A 20,885-nucleotide genomic window follows, 5' to 3' on the forward strand; every position below is an offset into this window, starting at 1 on the left:
AAAATACTTCATATTCCTCGAACTACTACAACTACTACTAAAAATAATAATACTAATAATTATCAGATTGAAATATTTTATAGACATAATGAAATAAACAGAATAAATAAACTGGATTTTAAAAAAAAGATCAGAAGAAGAAACAGTTCAAATAAATAAATCATAAATAAACATCACCTTGACAGGTAGGGGCGGGATTTAGAGCATGAAGTTATATAACAATAATAATACTGTTATCAATAAAATCCTAAATGTACTGTATTATGGGTATGTTTAAAGACTCAGCTTCTTGATTAAACTTCCGGCACGGGGGTATAGCTCAGTGGTAGAGCATTTGACTGCAGATCAAGAGGTCCCCGGTTCAAATCCGGATGCCCCCTTTATTGTTAACATTTACAATACTGTGAATTTATTTATGCTATATTCTTTACCTAACACGTCTGACTTCATGCTTAGTCCAAAAATCTTATGGTATGCACTTTAAGACAAGAGCAACAAACTTTGTTTTGGAAGATAAAAAAATCAGCAAATAAAACTATACATACATATATATATTTATATATACACACAATAAAATAATTTAATTCTGTTTATATTTTTTATAGTGTATGTATATGTATATATATATACATACATACACTATAAAAAATATAAGCAGAATTGAATTATTTTAGTAAACAGAAATAAAAATGCCAAATAAATAAGGGATTGATCAAAACAAAATATGATTTCAATAGTAAAACTAAAATAAAAAATAAAGTCATAGTCTAACCATATTAAAGAAGAGAGTTCAAGTTCTCAGTCGACAATGAAGAGATAACAGGAAGTACCCAGGAATTCCCAGCTGTATTTTCTTGGGAAACTCTAGTCCTGTAACAATTCACCAGCGTCAGTAAAACAACACAACAGGATTTTCTGTTTGGATGTGACACTTTATTATTTATTTTGGTTTTGAAATAAAGACGACACGACCAAATGTTTTTTTTCACAGCAACATAAATAAATTATTCACACATTTACATTCATGTACAGTCTGCATCGTTCTCTCAACACAGAAAAATGAATGGCACACAAGCACAATCAACAGTCCAGAGAAGGAGAGTCTACAGTAATAGTGATTATCAGGTCAACAACAACACAACCCACCACAACACTGAGTGCCTCTGTGTGTCGTATGTGTCGTGTTCTCCAGAGGTTAGAGGTTGTGCTGCTGTCGCGTGCGTCAAGCGCTGCTCTCCAGGAGAGCCTCGAAATCCGGGGAGCAAACCATTTTGTGTTTGATGTTTCCCAACACGGTCAGGTCGCCTGTTCTTTCCTCCGCGCCCACGGAGACGAGCTCCTGTAAAAGGGAGAGAGAGCAGAGACAAACATGTTAGAGGAGTTCTGATTTTCAAGTCCGACTTTTTTCCTCAGAATTCTGACTTTAATCTCAGAATTCATGCTGTTTTATCTGTACTGACAAGTGCCAAAAAACGCTGTGGACATGGAGCATTCAGGACCACATGTGGTTGGATAACTCAGGAAAGATGTTAAAACCAGGTCTGAACGCAGTCAATGACACAAATGTACACAAATGTGTACAAAAAAATAACATATAGAAAGGAGACATAATAATAATGTATCGTCATACCTGAAAGAAAGAACACGTTGCTCCCAGAGACACGTCGAGCGTCACTTGTCCCAGGATGAGCTGCACTCGTCCAGACTTCCTCACCAGCATCTTTCCAACGAGACCCTCCCGCAGGTCTTTCAGGTGACAGCTGTTCTCTTCAGTTTCCTCTTCCTGTTTAAAAGTCACGTGTCAATTTTATGTCAACATCACTGTGAATTTAAACACACACACACACACACACACACACACACACACACACTGAGAAGACCCGCAGCATGTACCTGAGTCTCTGTCTTCAGCAGCACAGCCTGTCCGTCCTCTGACTGCACCTCCGTCTTCACCGGCCTGTGCTCCTGGGTCGGCGGTTGACCGGGCAGCGAGTCGGGCAGCTGGATGAAGAAAAGCTCCTCCCCTTTACTCAGGCTCCACCGATGCATCAGCTCGGACAGAACTTCAGGCTCAGGGAGGGGAGGAGGTTTATAAGCTCCCTCTGTTTTCTTTATCTCTATTTCCTCTGGCTCCTGTTTGACTAAAGACAAAGGAAAAGGGAACTTGTATAAATATTAAGGTTACAAAACTAGGAATGGGACAGAAATGAAGGGGAACACACTGGAATTACATTTTTTAAATTGAAGGTTGGGAACTTAAATATAGTTGGTAAATAATATATTGTAGCATAATCTCGATCTAAATACAGCTGAATAGCAATGTTATTCCTCTTCTGCCCCCTGCTGGACAGTTTTCTGTTACCGCAAGAAGAAGAATTTAGGGCTGAAACAATAACTCAATTATTAACCGATCACTAAATTAGTTTGACAGTTGTTTCAGCTTCTTAAATGTGAATATTATTTTTATTTTTTTTTGCTCCAAATAACAAAGAAATCTAATAATTTTGGTTTGTGTTGACAAAATCGGAGGAGAATTCAGACATTTATAGGTGACGTCACGACGAGCTACCACCCGTCACACACACACACTCACAAGCTGCTGGTGCAGACAGCAACTGGGTGTTAAGAGCCAGGGATTGAACCACAATCCTCTGGTTGAAGATGACCCACTCTACCCCTGATCCACAGCCACCCTAAACGTGCAGCTGGAGCCAGCAGCGTGAAATCGGAAATTCACGAGGGGCATTTAAAAGTGAGAAACTCCGCAGTTACCTTTGACCGTGGACTCGGTGACTTCACAATCCTCCTCCTCCATTTTCTCATCTTTAACTTCTTCTTTACTGAACTCCTCCGTGAAGCCCCATCCCGACACAGCGAGGGGAAGCTGGACGGGGCAGCTCCTCCTTTCACTCCGCAGGAAGGGATCGTTGACAAACTGAGAGCAGCACGGGAGAGAAGAGGGTTTCAGCATCATCACCAACGTTAAAACACAGCGGTGTAACTAGGTCGAGCAAAGTCGATAAGCAGGACTCACGTTTTCTCTATCCAGACTGCGCAGGATCTCTTTGGTCTCTTCTTCAGTCTCCCTCTTCTCTTTTTTAATATTAATGATGGGCGAGGGTCCCACAGTCGCAGCCTCTCGCTCGTTCTCGTAACCGCCTGAGTTCAAACACAAAGGTTTTACGTCGCTGCGCGTCAGCCAAAAGTGTGCACAGAGAACATGACTGCAGCAGATCTCCTACCTCTCTTCTTCATCGTCATCTCCGCGGGCCCCTGCTCGAAAATAGAGTGGGACTGGATGACCTCTGGACGACCTCGGCCCCTGCCTCGCTCTCCTCGGCCTCGACCTCGATCATCCCTCCTCTCTCTCCTTTGCCCGCCTTCGGCTTTGGTTCTGACAGAGAAAAGATACGAGTCATGTCGTCATGAGAACAGCAGTGAAATCTATTTTCTCTGGTTTCTGCACGACACAGACAAAAAAAGCCAGTGTAATATTTAGATTAGTGCTTTTTATTATTACAAACATTTCTTACAATCCGAGTGACTGTCCTAAACCTTAATTTTTTTCCATACTTAAAGATTTTCTCTATTAAATATCTTTTCCTCAGTTGATGACTATTAGTTTATTTACTTGTTTTTATTTCTTTTACCTCTTTTTAACACATTTAATCTCCTTAAACCTTTAATTTATTTTACCATCTTTGTATGAATTTGTTATGGATTGTAATTAATTTTCCTTTGTATTTATTTCTTACACTTCTGCTTGTGTTTTTAATGTTTCTATACTTCTGCCTTTGTGTGTGGATATATATACATATAAATATACATATATACAGTATGTCACATCCTGTCAACATATACAAATAAATAAAAGAAACACTCTTGTGCTTCAGGCTCCTGAATCCATTCATGATTTTCAACCAAAAGCGTTATTTTTGAAATATTTGCAGCACTGACGACGGATGAACGACTTCCTCAGCCATAATCCAAGACGACTGATCCAGAATTTATCAGGCTTAAATTGTGAAAGAGCGGCTCAGGGAGCATGAGTCGGCACTTTCTGAAGATGGATTTTTGAGAGTCTAGACTTTTACCCCACTGAGAATACGATGTGCTGGAGAAGACTTAAATAAATATCTTAAATTAACAATAAGCAGTTAAGAAGGTATACAAATGCTACCGTGTGTAATTCTGTAAATACATTTTACTAGTTTTATTCATACGTGCACTGAGATGACACTGTATTGAGCTCAAATCAGTGATTTTCTGAAACATGAAGCTCTAACTGCATCATAAATATGAGATATTGGTGGAAAATAACTGCAAAAGTGGACCGAAATAAAGGTTGACGTTGAAGGGCGACTATCGCCTATTGCCCTATATCAGCTGATATTGGCACAGTGACCCGCGACCCTCATGTGGAGGATAAAGCGGGAGAAGTTGGATGTATGGATGGATGAAGGCATCTTTTACTGTTAATGTCACTTACTCTTCTTTGGCTTTTCGGCCGATGATGTTGGGTGTGAATGTTTTCTTAAAAAGAGAAAAACACATAAAAATAAGATTATTAAGAGTCAGCTCACGAGAAAACATGTGTATGTATCTTTATTTAAAATATACTTATTATATAATTTACCTTTTTCACTCCCCCCAGGGTGAGGTCCCGTGATCGCATAGAGGGGAGACGTGGTGCGACGGAGGACGCCGGTCTGCGGCCCATCAGGAGTCCTGCACTGGTTCCTCCAGGCCCCGGTACACGCTGACTACCGGAGTCACCTGAGCCTGGATCAGCCATCCTGTTTATACTGCATCATAAACAGGCAGAAGTATGTGTCACAATGCTAATTTAGACTTTGCGTAATAAATAAAACAATACGTGTAAATATGTTTAATTCCACAAAATGCATGTTTTGCTGTCCACTGTTTTATTACCTGACAGACATGTGGATCTTTTGTTTTCAGTTGCATGTTTCCTTTTTGTTCGTGTTTGTCTAGCTTGTTCTGCCAGTTTTGTCATTGTTATTTTTGTCTTAATTTTCCTTTTATTTTGTCTTGTGTATAAGTGACTATTTGCAAAAAAAAGTGTCTTTGAAGATTTATTTTGTATTGTATGTATATAGTGTTTGGTTTTCATTTATAGTTCCTTTATCTTCTTTAATTTGGTTGAAATTATTAAAAATAAATAAATGATTTGCACATACTTAATTGGTGAACACATGATTTCCGTATAAAATAGGATTAATGGGAAATAGTAATAAACAAACACGAGGGTTTCTTAGGAAAACTCCTTCTAAAAGGAGTTTTTAAAAAGGTGTTGAGTCACATCAGCGCTGTTATAAATTGGCGAACAAGTCAAACTATAACTTTAAACTGTATTTTTATTCAAATTACAACGACTTTGAAATATTTTTACGATTTGGTGTCAACACTGCAAAAAAAATCAGCAACACGTGGTCAAATCAGGGCACGAAAAACAAACGTACGCGTATTTAAACACAAATGAAACACTGTCAGTTACAAACGCTGACATTCAGAGATTCTGAACATACTCACGTTTGTTTTCCTCAGGGTTTTTAATCTGATAATGAGTCCAAACTTAAATAAAAACACACATTAACGCAGACGTTGCGCTGCTGCTTCTCCGACACTGACACTGCAGTTTGTACAACGTCACCATACTTCCGGTGTGTGGTCATGCTCGGACTTCACGGGGATCAGCGCTGCGCAAGGATTACGCCAACACAGTTGTTTGGGCTTTTTGTTTAGTTAAAATCGTTTATACGTAGCAGTATACGTAACAGTATATACGTAACAGTATACGTAAATTAACTGAGATGCATAAGATAATCTTTTTATGTGTTTCCCCCGTTGTTGTGTGTATTTTAATTGGCGTATTTGAGTAAAATAAAACTTTGTTAAAGAAATTCCAACAAACACATGAGACAATGGCACCATCTTGTGGAATTAGAGCGGTAGGACAAGATAATAGCTGTTGACTACAAATTAATCTGCTCGAGGATTATTAAAAAAAACAAAAGATTTTAAACAAACTAATTAATAAATAAATGAGGAAAAACAAGAACACAACAGTATGCCACTTTTTAGTTTAATATAATAGTAATTAATATTTGTGTATATACTGTATATATACACAATCATGATTATTATGATCATATATGGGATTATATTATTAATAATACTATATATGATCATAATAATCATCCTGTTTGACGTATTTGTATTTGAGTTAGTGTCAAATTAATTGAGTTGAATTTGACATTGCCAGTTTCAAACATGACATTATATGGTTTATCATACTACATGAATGACATTATACTGAAAGACATGTTAATATTGGGTCACGATCATACAGAAAACAAAATAAAATATACAAAATACAATATAAAAATCACATAATCAGTAAAAAATCAATGAAGTGAAACATCTGCAGCAGATGTTTCTGCCTCCACGTCATTTAAAACTCATTTAAAAAAGTGTCCGATGAGACCAGATCTTTCAGGGTTTTTTTTATATATATAATTTTTGTAGGTCATTTAGAGGGTATTTACTGTAAATGCCATTTCCTCTACTTCAGTACAGACCTTCTGTACCGACAATAGCAATAAGTCCTGGTGCCCGACATCAATAAAAAACAAGATATATGGTTCTTTCTTTTTATATAAAAATGGTTTAAATATGTATAAATGGAGCCAGAATCTCCAGGCAGTCTGGTTTTTCTTTCCCTGACAAACATGGCTGTTCTCTCCTCTGGGAGCTGAGAGAGGACATGTGGACACAGACAGACAGACAGACAGACAGACGCGTGACCAATGATGGATGATCGCACTTTAATTACAGTCTGAGTGAATCACTGATGTGAGGCCGACGGTGGGGAAATAAATCAAGCTTCTCCATAACCCGCGTTTATCTGCTTTATTGTGGCGATGGGTTTCTTTGTAATTTCATTAAAAAAAAAAGGATTTGTGATAGTGACAATGTTTGGACTCTCACTATCAGCTTATCCCTCTGTGTGATGATGGTGGATCTTATATCTCTGCAGCTTTTTGTGCTGCTACTGTATTCTGAGCAGGACTCGCTGGAAGAAGAGATCTTGTATCTCAATGAAAATAAAAATAAAAGTAAATTCACAGATCCACTGGTCTACAATTACAGTTGTTTTAGCAGCAATTCAGTAAAGGCGTTCGTCTGGAAAGTCTCTTGATTTTGAATTTCATAATAAAAATCCTCACTGATGTGATCTTTAACCAGCACAGAAACAAAACGATGCCAGTGAAAATCTGCTTTTTCTGGACTTACATAAATCCCACCCCCACACCCTCGTCTGCATATGTGCCAGGGGCGAAATGCCCCGCAGAGTTTGTCCATATGGCAAAACAGTTGGCACATGTATATTGTTGAGGTCTAGATGGTGCAGACTGTGTGGTTTACTGGGACATCACTAACTAACTACCGAGTATCATCTCCTCTGAAGAGTCTCCCGCCTATAGGAGAGCAAATACAGCCAGTTTAATAACAATAATATGATAGATTAACCATTTGTTTTTCATCGTACAATATAGCAAACTGACAAAACGTAAAATAAAATAAGCTCTTACCATCTTACATAAAAAATAACATAACACATAACAAGCATATAAAAAGGAGTCTCATACAGGGGTTTTATTCAGTTGTAAAGTTGCAGAATTGAACTAAATGAATGGTTTGAATACATGTTAGTGCTTCTTAAATGTTGAGATTGTGTTGAGGTTTTATGTCCAGAACAAAAAAAGGTGTTATATTTGCACAATGTCTTTGATTATTTGCTTTTATGTAAATAATTATCTGAAAATAATGATCTGGTAAGATGTTGCTGAGGTATAAACATCTACATACAACAATCTACAACATCTATAAACAAAAAAAATTGCCACCAAATCCATAATCTGGATCAGATCCAGATGATAAATGGTTTATATTTATATAGCACTTTTCTAGTCTTGAGGACCATCATCAGTGGGTCGATTCTTAATGTAAAATGTAATGGGAACATACTTAGGTGATGACCTACCCATCACCAAAAAAATCTGATTGAAAACGTCAGACAGAACAGATAAAAGAACCTCCTTGGTGAATGTCCATCCATCCGTCCATTCATGAGGGTCACGGCAGGCTACACCCTGGACACATCTCCAGTCCATCACAGGGACAAACATAGAGACAAACAACCATCCACACTCATTTTAGAGTGTCCAGTTTTACCTAATCTGCATCATGTTTTTGGACTGTGGGAGGAAACCAGAAGAACCCACGCTCGTTGTTGAACGTACTAAACAAAATAAATCTAACTTCATCCTCTAGGGGCTGCACAGGAGAGAGAGAGAGCGAGAGAGAGACATAGACTGAGAGAGGGAGAGGGAGAGAGAGAGAGAGAGAGAGAGTGAGGTGACTGTGTGTTTGTAATCATTTTTCCTGTGGGATCTTCTGTCGACTGCAGCAGAGCAGAAGGTTGTGAGGCAGGAAAAAGACGGCAGCACAATTTTCAGTGTGGCTGAAATCTGAGCAGCAAATCTGAGCAACACAAGTGAGTAAGTAAGGATTTAAAAAAATAATAACAATCCATGTGTTCAGTGATGCTTGTGTGAGAGCTCGTACTGTAATCTGTGGATTACAAATGATTTTATGCCGTGATGTTAGTGTTTTCATTGGCTTGTATTAGATATAATAGCAGATGTCGTGTTGGTGCACGAGGTGCACGAGTTTTTTAATGATGTGCACATCATGTACAATCAAATCAGTCAAATTTAAACATACTTTATTTATTTTTCTTAGGCTAAAGTGTCAAAGCAGCTGCAGAGACGACAAATGTAATTCACAGAATATACAGAAGTGGATTAAAAAAAAGGCGAATGTTGCTAAAAATGAGTCTAGTAATTGGAAAAAGAATGATTATTGGATTAATTACCACAATATCTCTTTTTTAACATCTTATTTATAGAACTTTATGCAATATTTACGGCTGGTTCATACTGTGTAACATGCACTTGACCCACTTTTGTTTAAACATTATGTCCTGATGTGATATGTTTTAAAAACGGTCAGGATTTTTTCATATAAAATCACATGATATACTGTGAAAAGAATGATGCTATTTTCTTCCTCCCCTCGTGCAAACGCACGTGTGTGTGAGTGTAAAGTCTTCTCCATGAAAGAAGAAGAAGAAGAAAAGCAGCAGAGTTGCTATTTGTGACCTGCTCCATATGCATGAACGCAGCAGCAGCATCTTCTTTCATGATGCTGCCTCACACAGATAACAACATCCCTCTGTGTGTGTGCGTGTGCGTGTGTGCGTGCATGCATGCGTGTGTGTGTGTGTTACGGCTGCTGAAAGAACTGCAGCTGAGTGCTTTCACAGCTCGACGTTACCCACTCAGTTTTTTAATCAGTTGTGGTTTATGATCTGACTGTGGCATTGTTGGCGTCCAACAGCGATAACAGGGTTTGTTTGTTTGCAGACACAGAAACGAGGACAGTGTGATTGTGAGGAAACCTGCGCGTGAACTGTGTTTGATTCAAAAGTGGAGCGTGCACACACACACACACACACACAGACATGGTGGGGCTTTGATGACTTGTGTCCTGTGAGGATCTTCTCTTGCCCCAGTTTCTCTGCAAACACACCATGCTAAAGGAAAAGAGAGTGAGATTAACAGCAGCTGTAATGTACAGACGTGTGGAAAGACACATGCGTGTGTGTGTGTGTGTGTGATCTCAACTGGCCTGCGTGTAAATGAGCCACCGCACACATTTCACAGTTCACGGGTTTTAATGAGCTGCTGCAGCCCGTCCATCATTCTGAGTGGAGAGCACCTTCGCAGCCACCGGCAGTCGAGATCAAAGTCAGGGTTCCTCTCGTGCTCCTTTTCCCATTATATAATCCATACACGCAGGAAAATAGAAGTTTAGAATAAGAAAAATGAGTTCATTATTGGTTATCTTTGCATACACACACCAATTAGTGATAGTGAATTTGACCTCATTTAAACGCATCCTTATTACACACCAGTAGCAAACCTGGGAGCAATGGGAGATTGGGTGTCTTGCTCAGGGGCACACCACCCTTTACTCATCCCAGGATTTCAACCAACCAGTTATAACAATTCTTCAATTCTGTTCCTTTTGGCCACGGGCTGCAATGTATTATTGTATATCAGCAAATGGTCTCCAATATGACTATTGACTTCAACAGTAGATTGAATAGGCTGCTTCGTTCATGTCTTCTATGCTTGTGCCCTCACCAACTGTTATTTTTAGTATGTGTATTTGTTTTACATAATGAAGAAAATGTATATATATATATATACATCTGCTGTGATACGAGTCTGAAAAAGTATACCGATACTCGTGTATCAGGCCAATACTGATGCCAAGTATTGGGCCAATACCGATGCTGAATCTCAGGCCAATATCAATACTGAGTATCAGGTATCAGGCCAATACCAATGCTGAATATCGGGCCAATACTGATGCTGAGTCTCAGGCCAATACCAATGCCAAATATCTGGCCAATGCTGATGCCAAGTATTGGGTATAGGGCCAACACCAATACCGAGTATCTGGCCAATACTGATGCCAAGTATTGGGTATAGTGCCAATACCAATGCCGAGTATCTGGCCAATACTGATGCTGAGTATTGGGCATCAGGCCAATCCCAATACTGAGTATTGGGCCAATACCGATGCTGAGTATTGGGCCAGTACCAATGCAGAGTATCTGGCCAATACTGATGCCAAGTATTGGGCATCAAGCCAATACCAATGAGTATACAGATGCTGAGTATCAGGCCGATATCGATGCTAAGTATTTGGTGAGTCCTCAGAACTGATGCAGAGTATGGGGCCGATATCAATACTGATTATTGGACCGATATTAAGACATACAAGCATTGCATCGGCCAATCCCTCATTATTGGATGTGACCCCTACTTTGAGAGTTGCAGGAGAAGACTGAAGGAGGCTGCAGATGTGTGGTTGCTGGGAAACAGCTGTAGGTGGATTATGAAATACAGGGGAAAGGCAGAGGCCAGTCACTCAGCTGGGAGCGCACTGAGTTGTGTAATAACTGGAAATGTCACTTAAGGGCGAGGAGAGGGGAGAGGAGAGGAGGTGGGGGAGGTTGAGAGCAAAAAGGGCAAGACAGTGAATAAAAAGCCAGGACACAGATCCTTAAAAATGAGATGTTAGCAGATGTTCTCCTTCTCAGGCTGTTTGTTTCACAGTCCCAGGTCATCTCGGACTAACTGCCCTCTCTTCTCATCTTTCAATGGCAGATGACAGAAATGGACGGCCCTCTCACCACACCGTGTAACATCCAGATTTGTGAGGTGTCCTGTGACTCATTCCGCATCATGTGGGACATGAACCCCGAGGACACCGCCCGAGCCACGCACTTCTTCATCGACCTGAGCCGCAAAGAGAGCAAAGATCCCAACCGCTTCAAACACAGGGTCTGAGCATTTGAAAGTGCTGCATAACCTCACACTTATTCCCCCCTGAATGTCATCAGCTCCCCACTGTGCCGTATCACACCGGTCCATTTGCAGTGTGCAGTAATTTCCACCACTCAGAATAAAAGACTGCTAAAATAAGACATTCTCATACAGGTCTGACTGGATTAACATTACAGAGGCTCTTGCCTGGCAGAAAAAACACAGTTGCACCATTTCAGTCACTTCCAATTAAGGCAAATAAAGGAAAATGAGTGCAGTCAACAGCTTTGGGGCTGTGACTCAGACCGTCACACATTGTTTTCCTCATAGAGTGGACAAAAATGGACAAATTGAGCTGCAGCACAAAACTCTTTCCATGTTAATTACTTTCAGTGCACCAGGGGAGGAAATTAGTGTGGGCTCTGGGCAAAACACCCTTGAAGTACCTGAAAGTACCCTTGAAATTCACATGACGGGGGCTTTTAGTTGAAGCTAACACTTAACAGCACGGAAACAACATAGTGGTAGTGTGGTTATATGTTTTGTATTATGGTAATACCATCTTATTTCTAATGCAATTTCCAGATTGGTAATAATAACGGTAACTGTGTGGTAGTAAGGAGATAGTACTATAGTAATGTCATGTTATTTCCAAATAAATATTCTTGTAATAGTTTGTAATGAGAATTAGAACAGGCTGCCATCAATGCAAGACCTTCACATTAAAATGTTGTGACTCAAAATTGACAATAACCATAAATTAAAGTTAAAATTCATCATACACTTGTTCTATTGTTATTACCAAGCTACTACTGAGTGGTTATGAAAGATTGTATTACCCTAAATTACCATAAGTGTTACCTTGTTAGCTTTTGCAAAACTGTCCAGCTATAGGCATCCATTTCATTGCGGCACTCCCAAGAACACTGTTATCCTACTCGGATTATAGATTAGATACATGTTACAGATTATAGAAAATGATCTCCAAAAGTGATTGTTTAACATTATTTAAAAACATTTTCAGTCATTAAATAGTGGTCTGTCATGAAGCTGTCATAATTTGAAATTTCTAACACTCCATACCATACTTTGAATACTGATGGTACTGAAGTCGGTATTGAATTTAATTTTAATTTGTATTTAAGGGGTCTTTAATGTTGTGAAAACAACACTATGTTGTTGTATTTGTTATATATACATTTCAGTCCTTCTTTCAAACGATTATTCAATTGATCTGAAACAAAAAGTATGAAATGAACAAAAAGAAATTGAGCTCCTTCCAAAGTTGTAAAAAGCAAGCTTCACCATAATTATTCATGGCTAACAGCTAGGCTAATGTCTATGCTAACAGGCAAAATATTTATGTGCATTAGTGTGCCAAAAAATTGCATTGCTGCCAGCAAATGAAGAAGAAATGAGCACGTTCACTCAGGTCTTGCTTTTTTACTAATGCTCCTGACTCAACACTTTCCTACGACTTAAACCCCCTTAAAACCCATTGGGAATGTGGTATATTTGAGTCTATGCTTCAAGAAACTACACCTCAAACAACCTGAACAATCCTTTTAAAACTGCCTTTGTGAAGTCAAGGCAGGTTGTGAGTGAGTGAGTGAGTGAGTGAGTGAGCTGTTGTTGAATGGAAATGCTCTCTCTCTGTCTTTCTCTGAAACAAACTTGCATCAGAGATGTTGCTATGGATATATGAGCCTGTGAGACTGCAGTAATTAGCTGTGAAGCCTTGCTCAAAACAAAGGTGCTGATTTGATAAGCTGTATCCTAGTTACTTGGGTTTGAAGTGGAATATCTTGCTACTAAGGCAGAATTTGTGAATAGAAGTGTGTTTGATTTCACAACTGCATTTACATTTGCTTTGATATGCAAATGAAAACACAGCAGCCTGTTAAATACCCATTATCTGTGCCTGATGTCACCACTTTTGTGTTCCATCCTCCAGGATGTGCCAACCAAACTGGTGGCCAAGGCCGTGCCTCTCCCCATGGCAGTGAGGGGACACTGGTTCCTCAGCCCGCGGACAGAGTACTGCGTTGCTGTTCAAACTGCTGTCCGACAGCCTGATGGTGACTACCTGGTGTCAGAGTGGAGCCAGGTGGTGGAGTTCTGCACTGGAGGTAAGCGACGCCATGTGTGACAGCGAAGGTAACAAGGATAATCAGGTATGCAATGAGACGTGAGAGCAAATGGTCTTCAAAAAGTCAGCCCAACTATTTCCGGTAAGCTGTCAGCCAAAGATGCAGCGATGTTATAGTTGGTAACTTCTGCAGTCGGTGGTGCCTGCAGAAGGTACCAAGACCGATTAGTGACAAATTATAGAATTTAGCAGAGACTGTACACAGAGCAACAAAGTCTTTGTCTGCTGTTGTCTCCTCATGACGCTCAAATTCAATCGTCATTTTTGTTTAAGCCTATGTTGAATCCCTCAGGTTTAACTACAAACACAACTACTGAGAAACAATGTAAACATTTTAGATCTATATCGGAAATTTGAATTGCTAACGTTACTGAAGAATTCACGATGTAGAAGTCGAAGTAGAAGTCAATTTGATGTGAGTTTTTCTACGGCTGATGCCGATCTTTCAAAGCAACTGATAACTGCATTTTTTAGGTCGATATAAAGAATTTTAGTGAGCAGCATTTATTAAAGGGTAACAAAGCCCCTTCTTCTGGGGCTAAGACGCTGAATGCCAAGAAATTGGCTGAGAGTTTAATAAGGGAGGTAGAGTGGGGAACTGCTAAAAGTAGGTGCTCAGGGAGTCGAGCCTCTCAGAGAGAAAAGTAAGTAGCGACAGCTCCAGCATTTATAAAAGGGGGAGGAGTCTGGGACAACATGTATCGTAGTAATTAGACAGGAGTGTGACGGAAGAGTGTACCAGTGAAGCAAGAGTGGACTAAGATACATAAATAGGTAACAATTGTGTGATTAATTGGTTGACACTAAGTATTAAAACAATATTTGAAATGAGTTACTATCATCATTGCAGACTATGCCATGGAACATCTACAGCAGCTTCTTGACAAGGCTAAGGGCTCCGCAGGGAGGCTGCTAAAATTCACTGTGTTTTATCGCAACCAACACCCGGACTACTTTGACTATGTCAGGTCAGTGCTACTCAAATGTACAACTAAAGCCATGCCTTCGGCAATTAAGAGTAATGCTGTTTTCTTTCATTTGCGTCTTGGATTAGGAAGGAATGTGGAGGACTGATGCGTCCGGCTTTGAAAGACAACAGTGGGAGTCATGGTTCTCCAATCAATGCCAAACTGCAGGGAGTCTTCTTCAGTTGCAACACAGAGTTCGATACAGGCCTTCCTCCCAATGACTCCCCATACGGATCTCTACGTTTCCAGATACCAGCTGGACTCCTGCTGAACCCCGACATCTGCCTGTATTTCGCAGACTTCTACTGTATGTACACAGCCTACCACTATGTGGTGCTGGTGTTGGCTCCCGTTGGCTCAGAGGGAGATACCTTCTGTCGCACTCGTCTTCCTATGCTGGACTTGTCTTCCAACCCTTTCCTGACGTACACTGCCCCCCAGAGGCAGGGGGAGGAGCCTTTGTACTGCCATGCCAGTGACGTCATCCTTGAGGTGCTTTTCACAGAGCCCGTTCATTTGGACCAGGGCAGTGTGGAGCAGATCAGCGGACACCACCAGCTCATGAGTCTGACCACAGCTAATGCCAAGAAAGACCCGAGCTGCAAAGTGTGCAACATCAGTGTAGGACGCTGAGGACAGACCCCGATGTCAGACTGACCTGACAGACAAGACCAAACAGCTGAGGTCACCACGATCCACGATTGTGGCCCAGATCCAGCCCACACCTGACACTTTCATCAAGTCCAAATACCGTGTGGAATGATGGCACTTTTCCAGATCTGGACCAAAAGCTGGCCACTGCACCACCATATCACACATATCAGCCATTGTGCCACATCTCTACCATAGTTGTCCCACATTTGTCTGAAGATATTCAGGCCATATTTACATGGTCCAGTTTTAGGCAGACATCCACAACACATTTGCCAAAACAGGTCCACATTTGTTTGAGGATCACTTTAGGCCCACATCCGGATGCTATCTCGGTTGTGTGTAGAAGTGTAGAACTTGTTTAAGTGTGTGAAGTACAGCGTGCTGCTTTCCTTCTTCCCCTAACCCTCCTGCCTGGACTAGAATATTGCGTTTTAAACTAACAATGTCGTTGAACTTTGTGATAATCACAACTGGAAACTGAATAAATGTGCTTCTATGAAAGCGAAACAAATCTTAACTTAAAAAAGAAAAGCTGCAAATTAATGGTAGAAGTCTGTGCTCAATCTGTAATTTCTGGTGTCTTTGTGGCATTTTCTAAACCGCTTTCAGTTACATTTTTCCTTTATGGCTCAACTCAACTCAAAGGTCCTTTACAGCTGGCATTAAGATGCATATCCTGCGATTGGATTGTAATCGGAGAGCACCTGACCACTTTCAAGTACAGGTGTAAATACACCCAAGGACGGATTGTTATCAGATCTGCCAAACCACTTCGGGAGGTGGTCGGAGACGCATTGTGACCACATCTCCAATGCGTTTCCACTCCACCGAGCACAGCTAACGTGAAAGCGGCGATAACACGGCACAGTCTTCTCTGCTATCGTCGGTTTTCCGCTTGTCAAAGACGGGCTTCTTCGCAAAGAGGAGTCCATACAATCGTGCAACTTCACACATGGCTAACGTTGTTGTTGTTGATTTGGCAGCGCACCGAGGGGGAGGCGACAAAAGGGGGGGATGACTGTGATTGGATAGCAATTGGATCTTGATGTGGACACCGGAGACGCATGTTAATGCCAGGTGTAAATGCATGTGGTGAAGCACTATCTGATCACGGAAAATACATTCTAATGCCAGGTGTAAACAGGGCCAAAGTCTACCACTGTTGGGTGTCCAGCGATGGAGGGGAACTTTCTTGCCTCGTTCGATCGAGCTGTTTGGACTGTGTAGTTTTTTGAGTTAAATGCATGAACAGGATTTGATTAGCTCGTGCCTGTGTTTGTATATTCGAACAATGTGATTTGCAACTTCTGCGGCGCGCAATGCAAGCCAAGCGCTGCAGCCATTTGCTTGCAATGACATTTAAAGTGGACGAGAAGCCTATCATCAGTTGACACCTCCATTGTGTACGTGTGGAGTGCAGCCTCACACTATTTCTGGCCTGCTGTGTCCTCCTCATCTTTCTTTGTTGGACTCGTTAAACGATCCAACAGGATTTACACCGCTCATCCATACCCTTGACTTGACCCTTCTTCGACTTGCACTCCTTTGTCTTTACTTGTGAATAATTTAAGTTAAATAAATTATTTTTGAATGATCTATTCTGTGTTTGGCCTTCGTCTTTGTCATTCAGGGTTTGAATGTTTGAGATTCGCTTTGTATTCCCTTCAGTGCGTTGTTGGCATGTTAAAGTGTTTCCCTGATCCGGCAGTCATCGGTGCCTATGGTGATTTCTTGTTTGGTATCACAAGGATGCCTGCACTCAGCGTCTGACGGCACACGTGGACTTGCTCTACAAACATGACTGAGCTAAGATTAGCTTTACTCCTGTTGCCCCCCTTGTAATCTTTGGCCTACAAGGGGATTCCAGAAATACCCACAGGGAAAGGGATCCTCTCCCTGACGCACAAAAAAATCCCCAACCATTTGTGAATAAAATGTGAATAGACTTGAGCAGTACCCAAACTTTTACTATGGACACACACTTTTTAAAGAAACATGAATAAATTTGTGCATTATATACAGTTTCTGAACATTTAACTACCATTACTTCTGTGACACCTAATAGTTATTTTGAATAAGTAAACCCAACATTTCACACATGCATTATTTTAGAAAAATGTCACATCTGTGGGACCAGACTTGGTGAAAGGGTGTGGATTACAACTAAATAAAGCATCAAAAATAAAGTCCAAAGGAGCTCAGTTTTGTACAATGCCTCAAATGGTTAAAAATCAAGATAAAAAAAATGTGGTCGGAAACATACTCTCCTTGGCAGAGGTAAATACTGAAGCCACAAATGTAACCTATGTACTAAACCTGCGTGTAACCAATGCAAATGGAATAAAAACTATAGTCTACAACTTATTCTTCGGCAGGTTTTCATGCCCTTTCATTGAGATTCTTCCCTCTGCAGAGATGTGACTGCACACTCACTACAACACTGTAGTTTTGTCCATTGTTATTGTCCCAGAACGGTTGGCTCTGGCCTCCCGGTAAATACCGTAAACAGAATTCTATCTTCCTTTTGGCGTCTAGCACTTTAGGAATGGCAATGTCAAATTCAAAGATGTCCGTCTGTGGTCCTCCGAAGCGTTTCTGCAGGTACGTACAGGGCACGTCTTTGTAGCTCTGCCACGAGTCAAAGGTGATGCGCACCTGCACGTCCTTCTTGAAACCGATGTTCCGGACGCGGACGGTACCTTGGAGCACCTGTTCACTGACACTGCAGTTCTCCAGGGTGACCATGCTCTCTGCCAACTTGGCACGGAAGGCCTGGAAATCCGCCGAGGGTTGTGGAAACCCCAGTTTGAGCTGTGTACCCGGGCAGCAGGTGCTGACGGTGCAGCTGTAGCTGTCCTCCGTCATGTTTCCAAAGCCCCGCAGCGACGGCAGCAAGTCAAAGTCAGAGGGCTCCTCTTGGTCGGAAAACATTCGCACGGCTGTGAGAGACAAACCTCTGGAATCGGCGAAGACCACATGTTTTTTCTTGGCTGGCGACATAACCTCGTCATCCCAGTCGTCCAAGTCCAACAAAGCGGAGAAATGGTGGGTTAGAGATGCTGGAATCGAGAAGTCAGAGGGTACCTGATCTGACACTGGGGAGCGGATGCAAGGGCGCTGGGGTTTTAGGATGGGAACCCAAACATGAGGACATAGTTGTTTACTCTGGTTCAAACACAGCCTCACAGCAATTTCCACAAGTCCAGCGGACTGAGCCATTGACCCGAAGCCGAGCAGCGGAGGAGCACTGAAGATAAACAAAGAGAAGTGTCATCCTCAAGCCTCTTTCACGGCTACCGTTATTGGTTTATGACGGCAGAACAGAGCGGTAACAGCAGATTCACTACACTGGCAAGTCCACAATAAGTCTTTTCTGCACAAAAATACATTATTTTCAGTGGAAATGTTTGTCAGATGGGAAGTGCCTGTGTTTCTAGATTTGTCTGCATCACATCGAGACTTATATATCTCAACTGTTTTGAATGCAGCGAGTGCTTCTGGTGCATCTTTCGACACCCAGGCCAAATAAGTAGGTCAAACTGGTTCTTTGTCGACTCTGAAATAAGATTAGCAACTCATCCTGCATCCTCCCACTGCTCCCCATCTCTGGATTTTTTCTAACATTAATTCACTTTTTCATTCATTAATTCATGTTCCTCCATATTCCTAAGGTTCCAGAAAATGTGCTCAAATGCAGTATGAACCAAAGTAGGTTTTAAGATCTGCCTATAAGAAAGAATCTAGCAAAAAGACTGATGAATTGAAGCAGGAATTTCTTTTATATATCATTGCACGTCTACTTACGGTGTATTGGAGACCTGCATCCTGGTGGTTTATAGTGCTGAGTGACTGTAAAATGATTCTCACTGTTCAGACGGAGTTCTAGAAAACAGAATGATGCATTTTAACATAACAACTGCCAGTATTTAAGTAAAGTTTGCTGAATCTGTCGCGTCAAAAATTATACTCACAGTCATGAGCTGCAGATCGTCGTCTGTAGCCTCAATCATCCCTTTTCCCCACAAGAGAATCTGACACTATATATACTCTCGTGTCATAAGCCCCGCCCCTTTTGCTCTCCCAACCAATCAGGCAGATGTTGTAGTTTTTATGCATTTACATAAGTTTTAAACGACCGAATTTACAGATATGCAGGACAAAAATGTCTTTATTTTCAATTCACGACCTTTGAATGTAACATAATACACTTTCTAATTTTTTTTTTTAATCTTTAATAATTTTATATTTTATGTTTACATTCCATTTTATGTTTATAATATTTGTTTGTATTGTTGCTATGTTCAAACAATTTCCCCTTGGGGATGAATAAAGTATTTCTATTCTATTCTATTCTATTTCTGTTTTAAATTAATGTCAAGTCACACATCTGTCATTCAGTGCTGACAAAGCAATAAAGTGACACACACACATACAGGCCCTAGTGTATGTAAATGTAACTTGACTTGTCAACTTGCAGAGTGGAAACTATACAAATCATCCTATGGTCTTCTATTCTCAGACCTCAGATACCACACGGGGACACGGTTCTAAGTTCACAGCTTGTTGGCTCGCAGTGTCGTGGGGATCACTGTCGGGTCGTCCGTCAGCATGTGACGCTAAAGAGGGTCTGGATTACCAACGCATGTCCGCGTGCTCGGCACCTCACAAGAGTGCTATTCAAAGTGCAAGCCAAGTGCATGAGTAGATTTACTGAGTTGCATAAAACATCGTCTGCTGATGGACATACATGGATATTTTGTTGACTCAAAATAAATCTGTACGACCAAAATACTTCTTTTTAAGCTGCACTGTGTAATTAATGGGGTGATTTTTGATGATGTTATTGTTTTGTTTGTTTTTTTATGAACAGAAATGATGCAACGGAAGAAAAAAGCCCTATTCAACCCATACTGAGGGAGCATTTGTGTGTATACACCAGCAGCAGGTGAGGAAAGAAGTGGTTATCCTACAGAATGACTGGGTTTTTTGAGCAAAATTCATTTCTGAATCTTTTTGTGTACACTTCTTTGTGCCGTCACACATATGCTGCGTTCCATTTGCATCAGAACTTGGGACTGGAAGTGATGCCACACCCCCATTTCGCCGCATTCCAGTTAGGAATGGGAATTGGTATTGGTCCGATATTGGTCAAAATCACTGGATCAGATATTTTGACAGATAAAAATATTAAATCCAATACAATACAATCCACAAATCCTTTTAATCACATGCTTCACTATGCACAGACTATAAAAATGTGTAAAAATGAGTCACACGCACCAATTAATTAACAGCTTCAATGGTCTAAAATGACAGTGTCGGACTAATATCGGTAGAAACGTGGCGTCATCCCATCCCCAGTTGAGAATCGGGAGATGCTAACATATCTCAGGCTAGTCACCGTTAGCAATGCCAGTCAATAACAACACTCGACATTACAAACAGCGTAGCAACAAGTTAATGGTTAAAATTCGACAGTAAATCGGACAGACACTTGGTTACTGTATAACAAATATGACAGAAGTGCTACTAACAGTAGCAGTGTTTTCACGGTGACAGCCGTCTTGGAATCCTAAATTGGGATTGGTGAGGTTGCTCAGTTTTCAAGTTGGAAATGAAGTTGAAATG

At 40.8% G+C, this 20,885-nt stretch overlaps 3 protein-coding genes and 1 non-coding gene across 6 annotated transcripts; 2 read left to right on the top strand and 2 right to left on the bottom strand.

The window, feature by feature from the left end:
* The first annotated feature begins 308 nt into the window (after positions 1–308).
* On the top strand, positions 309–380 carry trnac-gca (transfer RNA cysteine (anticodon GCA)). The gene has a single exon. It is a non-coding gene; the product is annotated as a tRNA-Cys (tRNA).
* Positions 381–911: 531 nt separating this feature from the next.
* polr3d (polymerase (RNA) III (DNA directed) polypeptide D) lies at positions 912–5,674 on the bottom strand. Its single transcript, XM_058636275.1, has 9 exons — positions 5,554–5,674; positions 4,637–4,805; positions 4,490–4,533; positions 3,243–3,394; positions 3,035–3,159; positions 2,773–2,935; positions 1,894–2,141; positions 1,631–1,783; positions 912–1,339 (listed from the first exon to the last, which is right to left on the bottom strand). The coding sequence occupies exons 2-9, from the start codon at positions 4,793–4,795 to the stop codon at positions 1,223–1,225; spliced, it is 1,161 nt and encodes a 386-aa protein (XP_058492258.1). The 5' UTR covers positions 4,796–4,805; positions 5,554–5,674; the 3' UTR covers positions 912–1,222.
* A 2,772-nt stretch (positions 5,675–8,446) lies between these two features.
* On the top strand, positions 8,447–16,855 carry LOC131464555 (phytanoyl-CoA hydroxylase-interacting protein). Of its 3 annotated transcripts, none has more exons than XM_058637095.1 (5): positions 8,447–8,589; positions 11,328–11,504; positions 13,441–13,615; positions 14,486–14,603; positions 14,690–16,855. In XM_058637095.1, the coding sequence occupies exons 2-5, from the start codon at positions 11,328–11,330 to the stop codon at positions 15,234–15,236; spliced, it is 1,017 nt and encodes a 338-aa protein (XP_058493078.1). In that variant the 5' UTR covers positions 8,447–8,589; the 3' UTR covers positions 15,237–16,855. The 3 variants fall into 3 exon arrangements, with proteins under 3 accessions (XP_058493078.1, XP_058493076.1, XP_058493077.1); XM_058637093.1 differs by having other exon boundaries at positions 8,447–8,585; XM_058637094.1 differs by having other exon boundaries at positions 8,447–8,581.
* A 348-nt stretch (positions 16,856–17,203) lies between these two features.
* Positions 17,204–19,269, bottom strand: ppp1r3c2b (protein phosphatase 1 regulatory subunit 3C2, duplicate b). The gene is made up of 3 exons (XM_058637096.1): positions 19,229–19,269; positions 19,062–19,139; positions 17,204–18,504 (listed from the first exon to the last, which is right to left on the bottom strand). Exons 2-3 carry the CDS (start codon positions 19,079–19,081, stop codon positions 17,637–17,639), a joined length of 888 nt encoding a protein of 295 aa, XP_058493079.1. The 5' UTR covers positions 19,082–19,139; positions 19,229–19,269; the 3' UTR covers positions 17,204–17,636.
* Between the last annotated feature and the right edge of the window lie 1,616 nt (positions 19,270–20,885).

Source organism: Solea solea, chromosome 8, assembly GCF_958295425.1.
Source record: "Solea solea chromosome 8, fSolSol10.1, whole genome shotgun sequence".
Lineage (NCBI taxonomy): Eukaryota > Metazoa > Chordata > Actinopteri > Pleuronectiformes > Soleidae > Solea > Solea solea.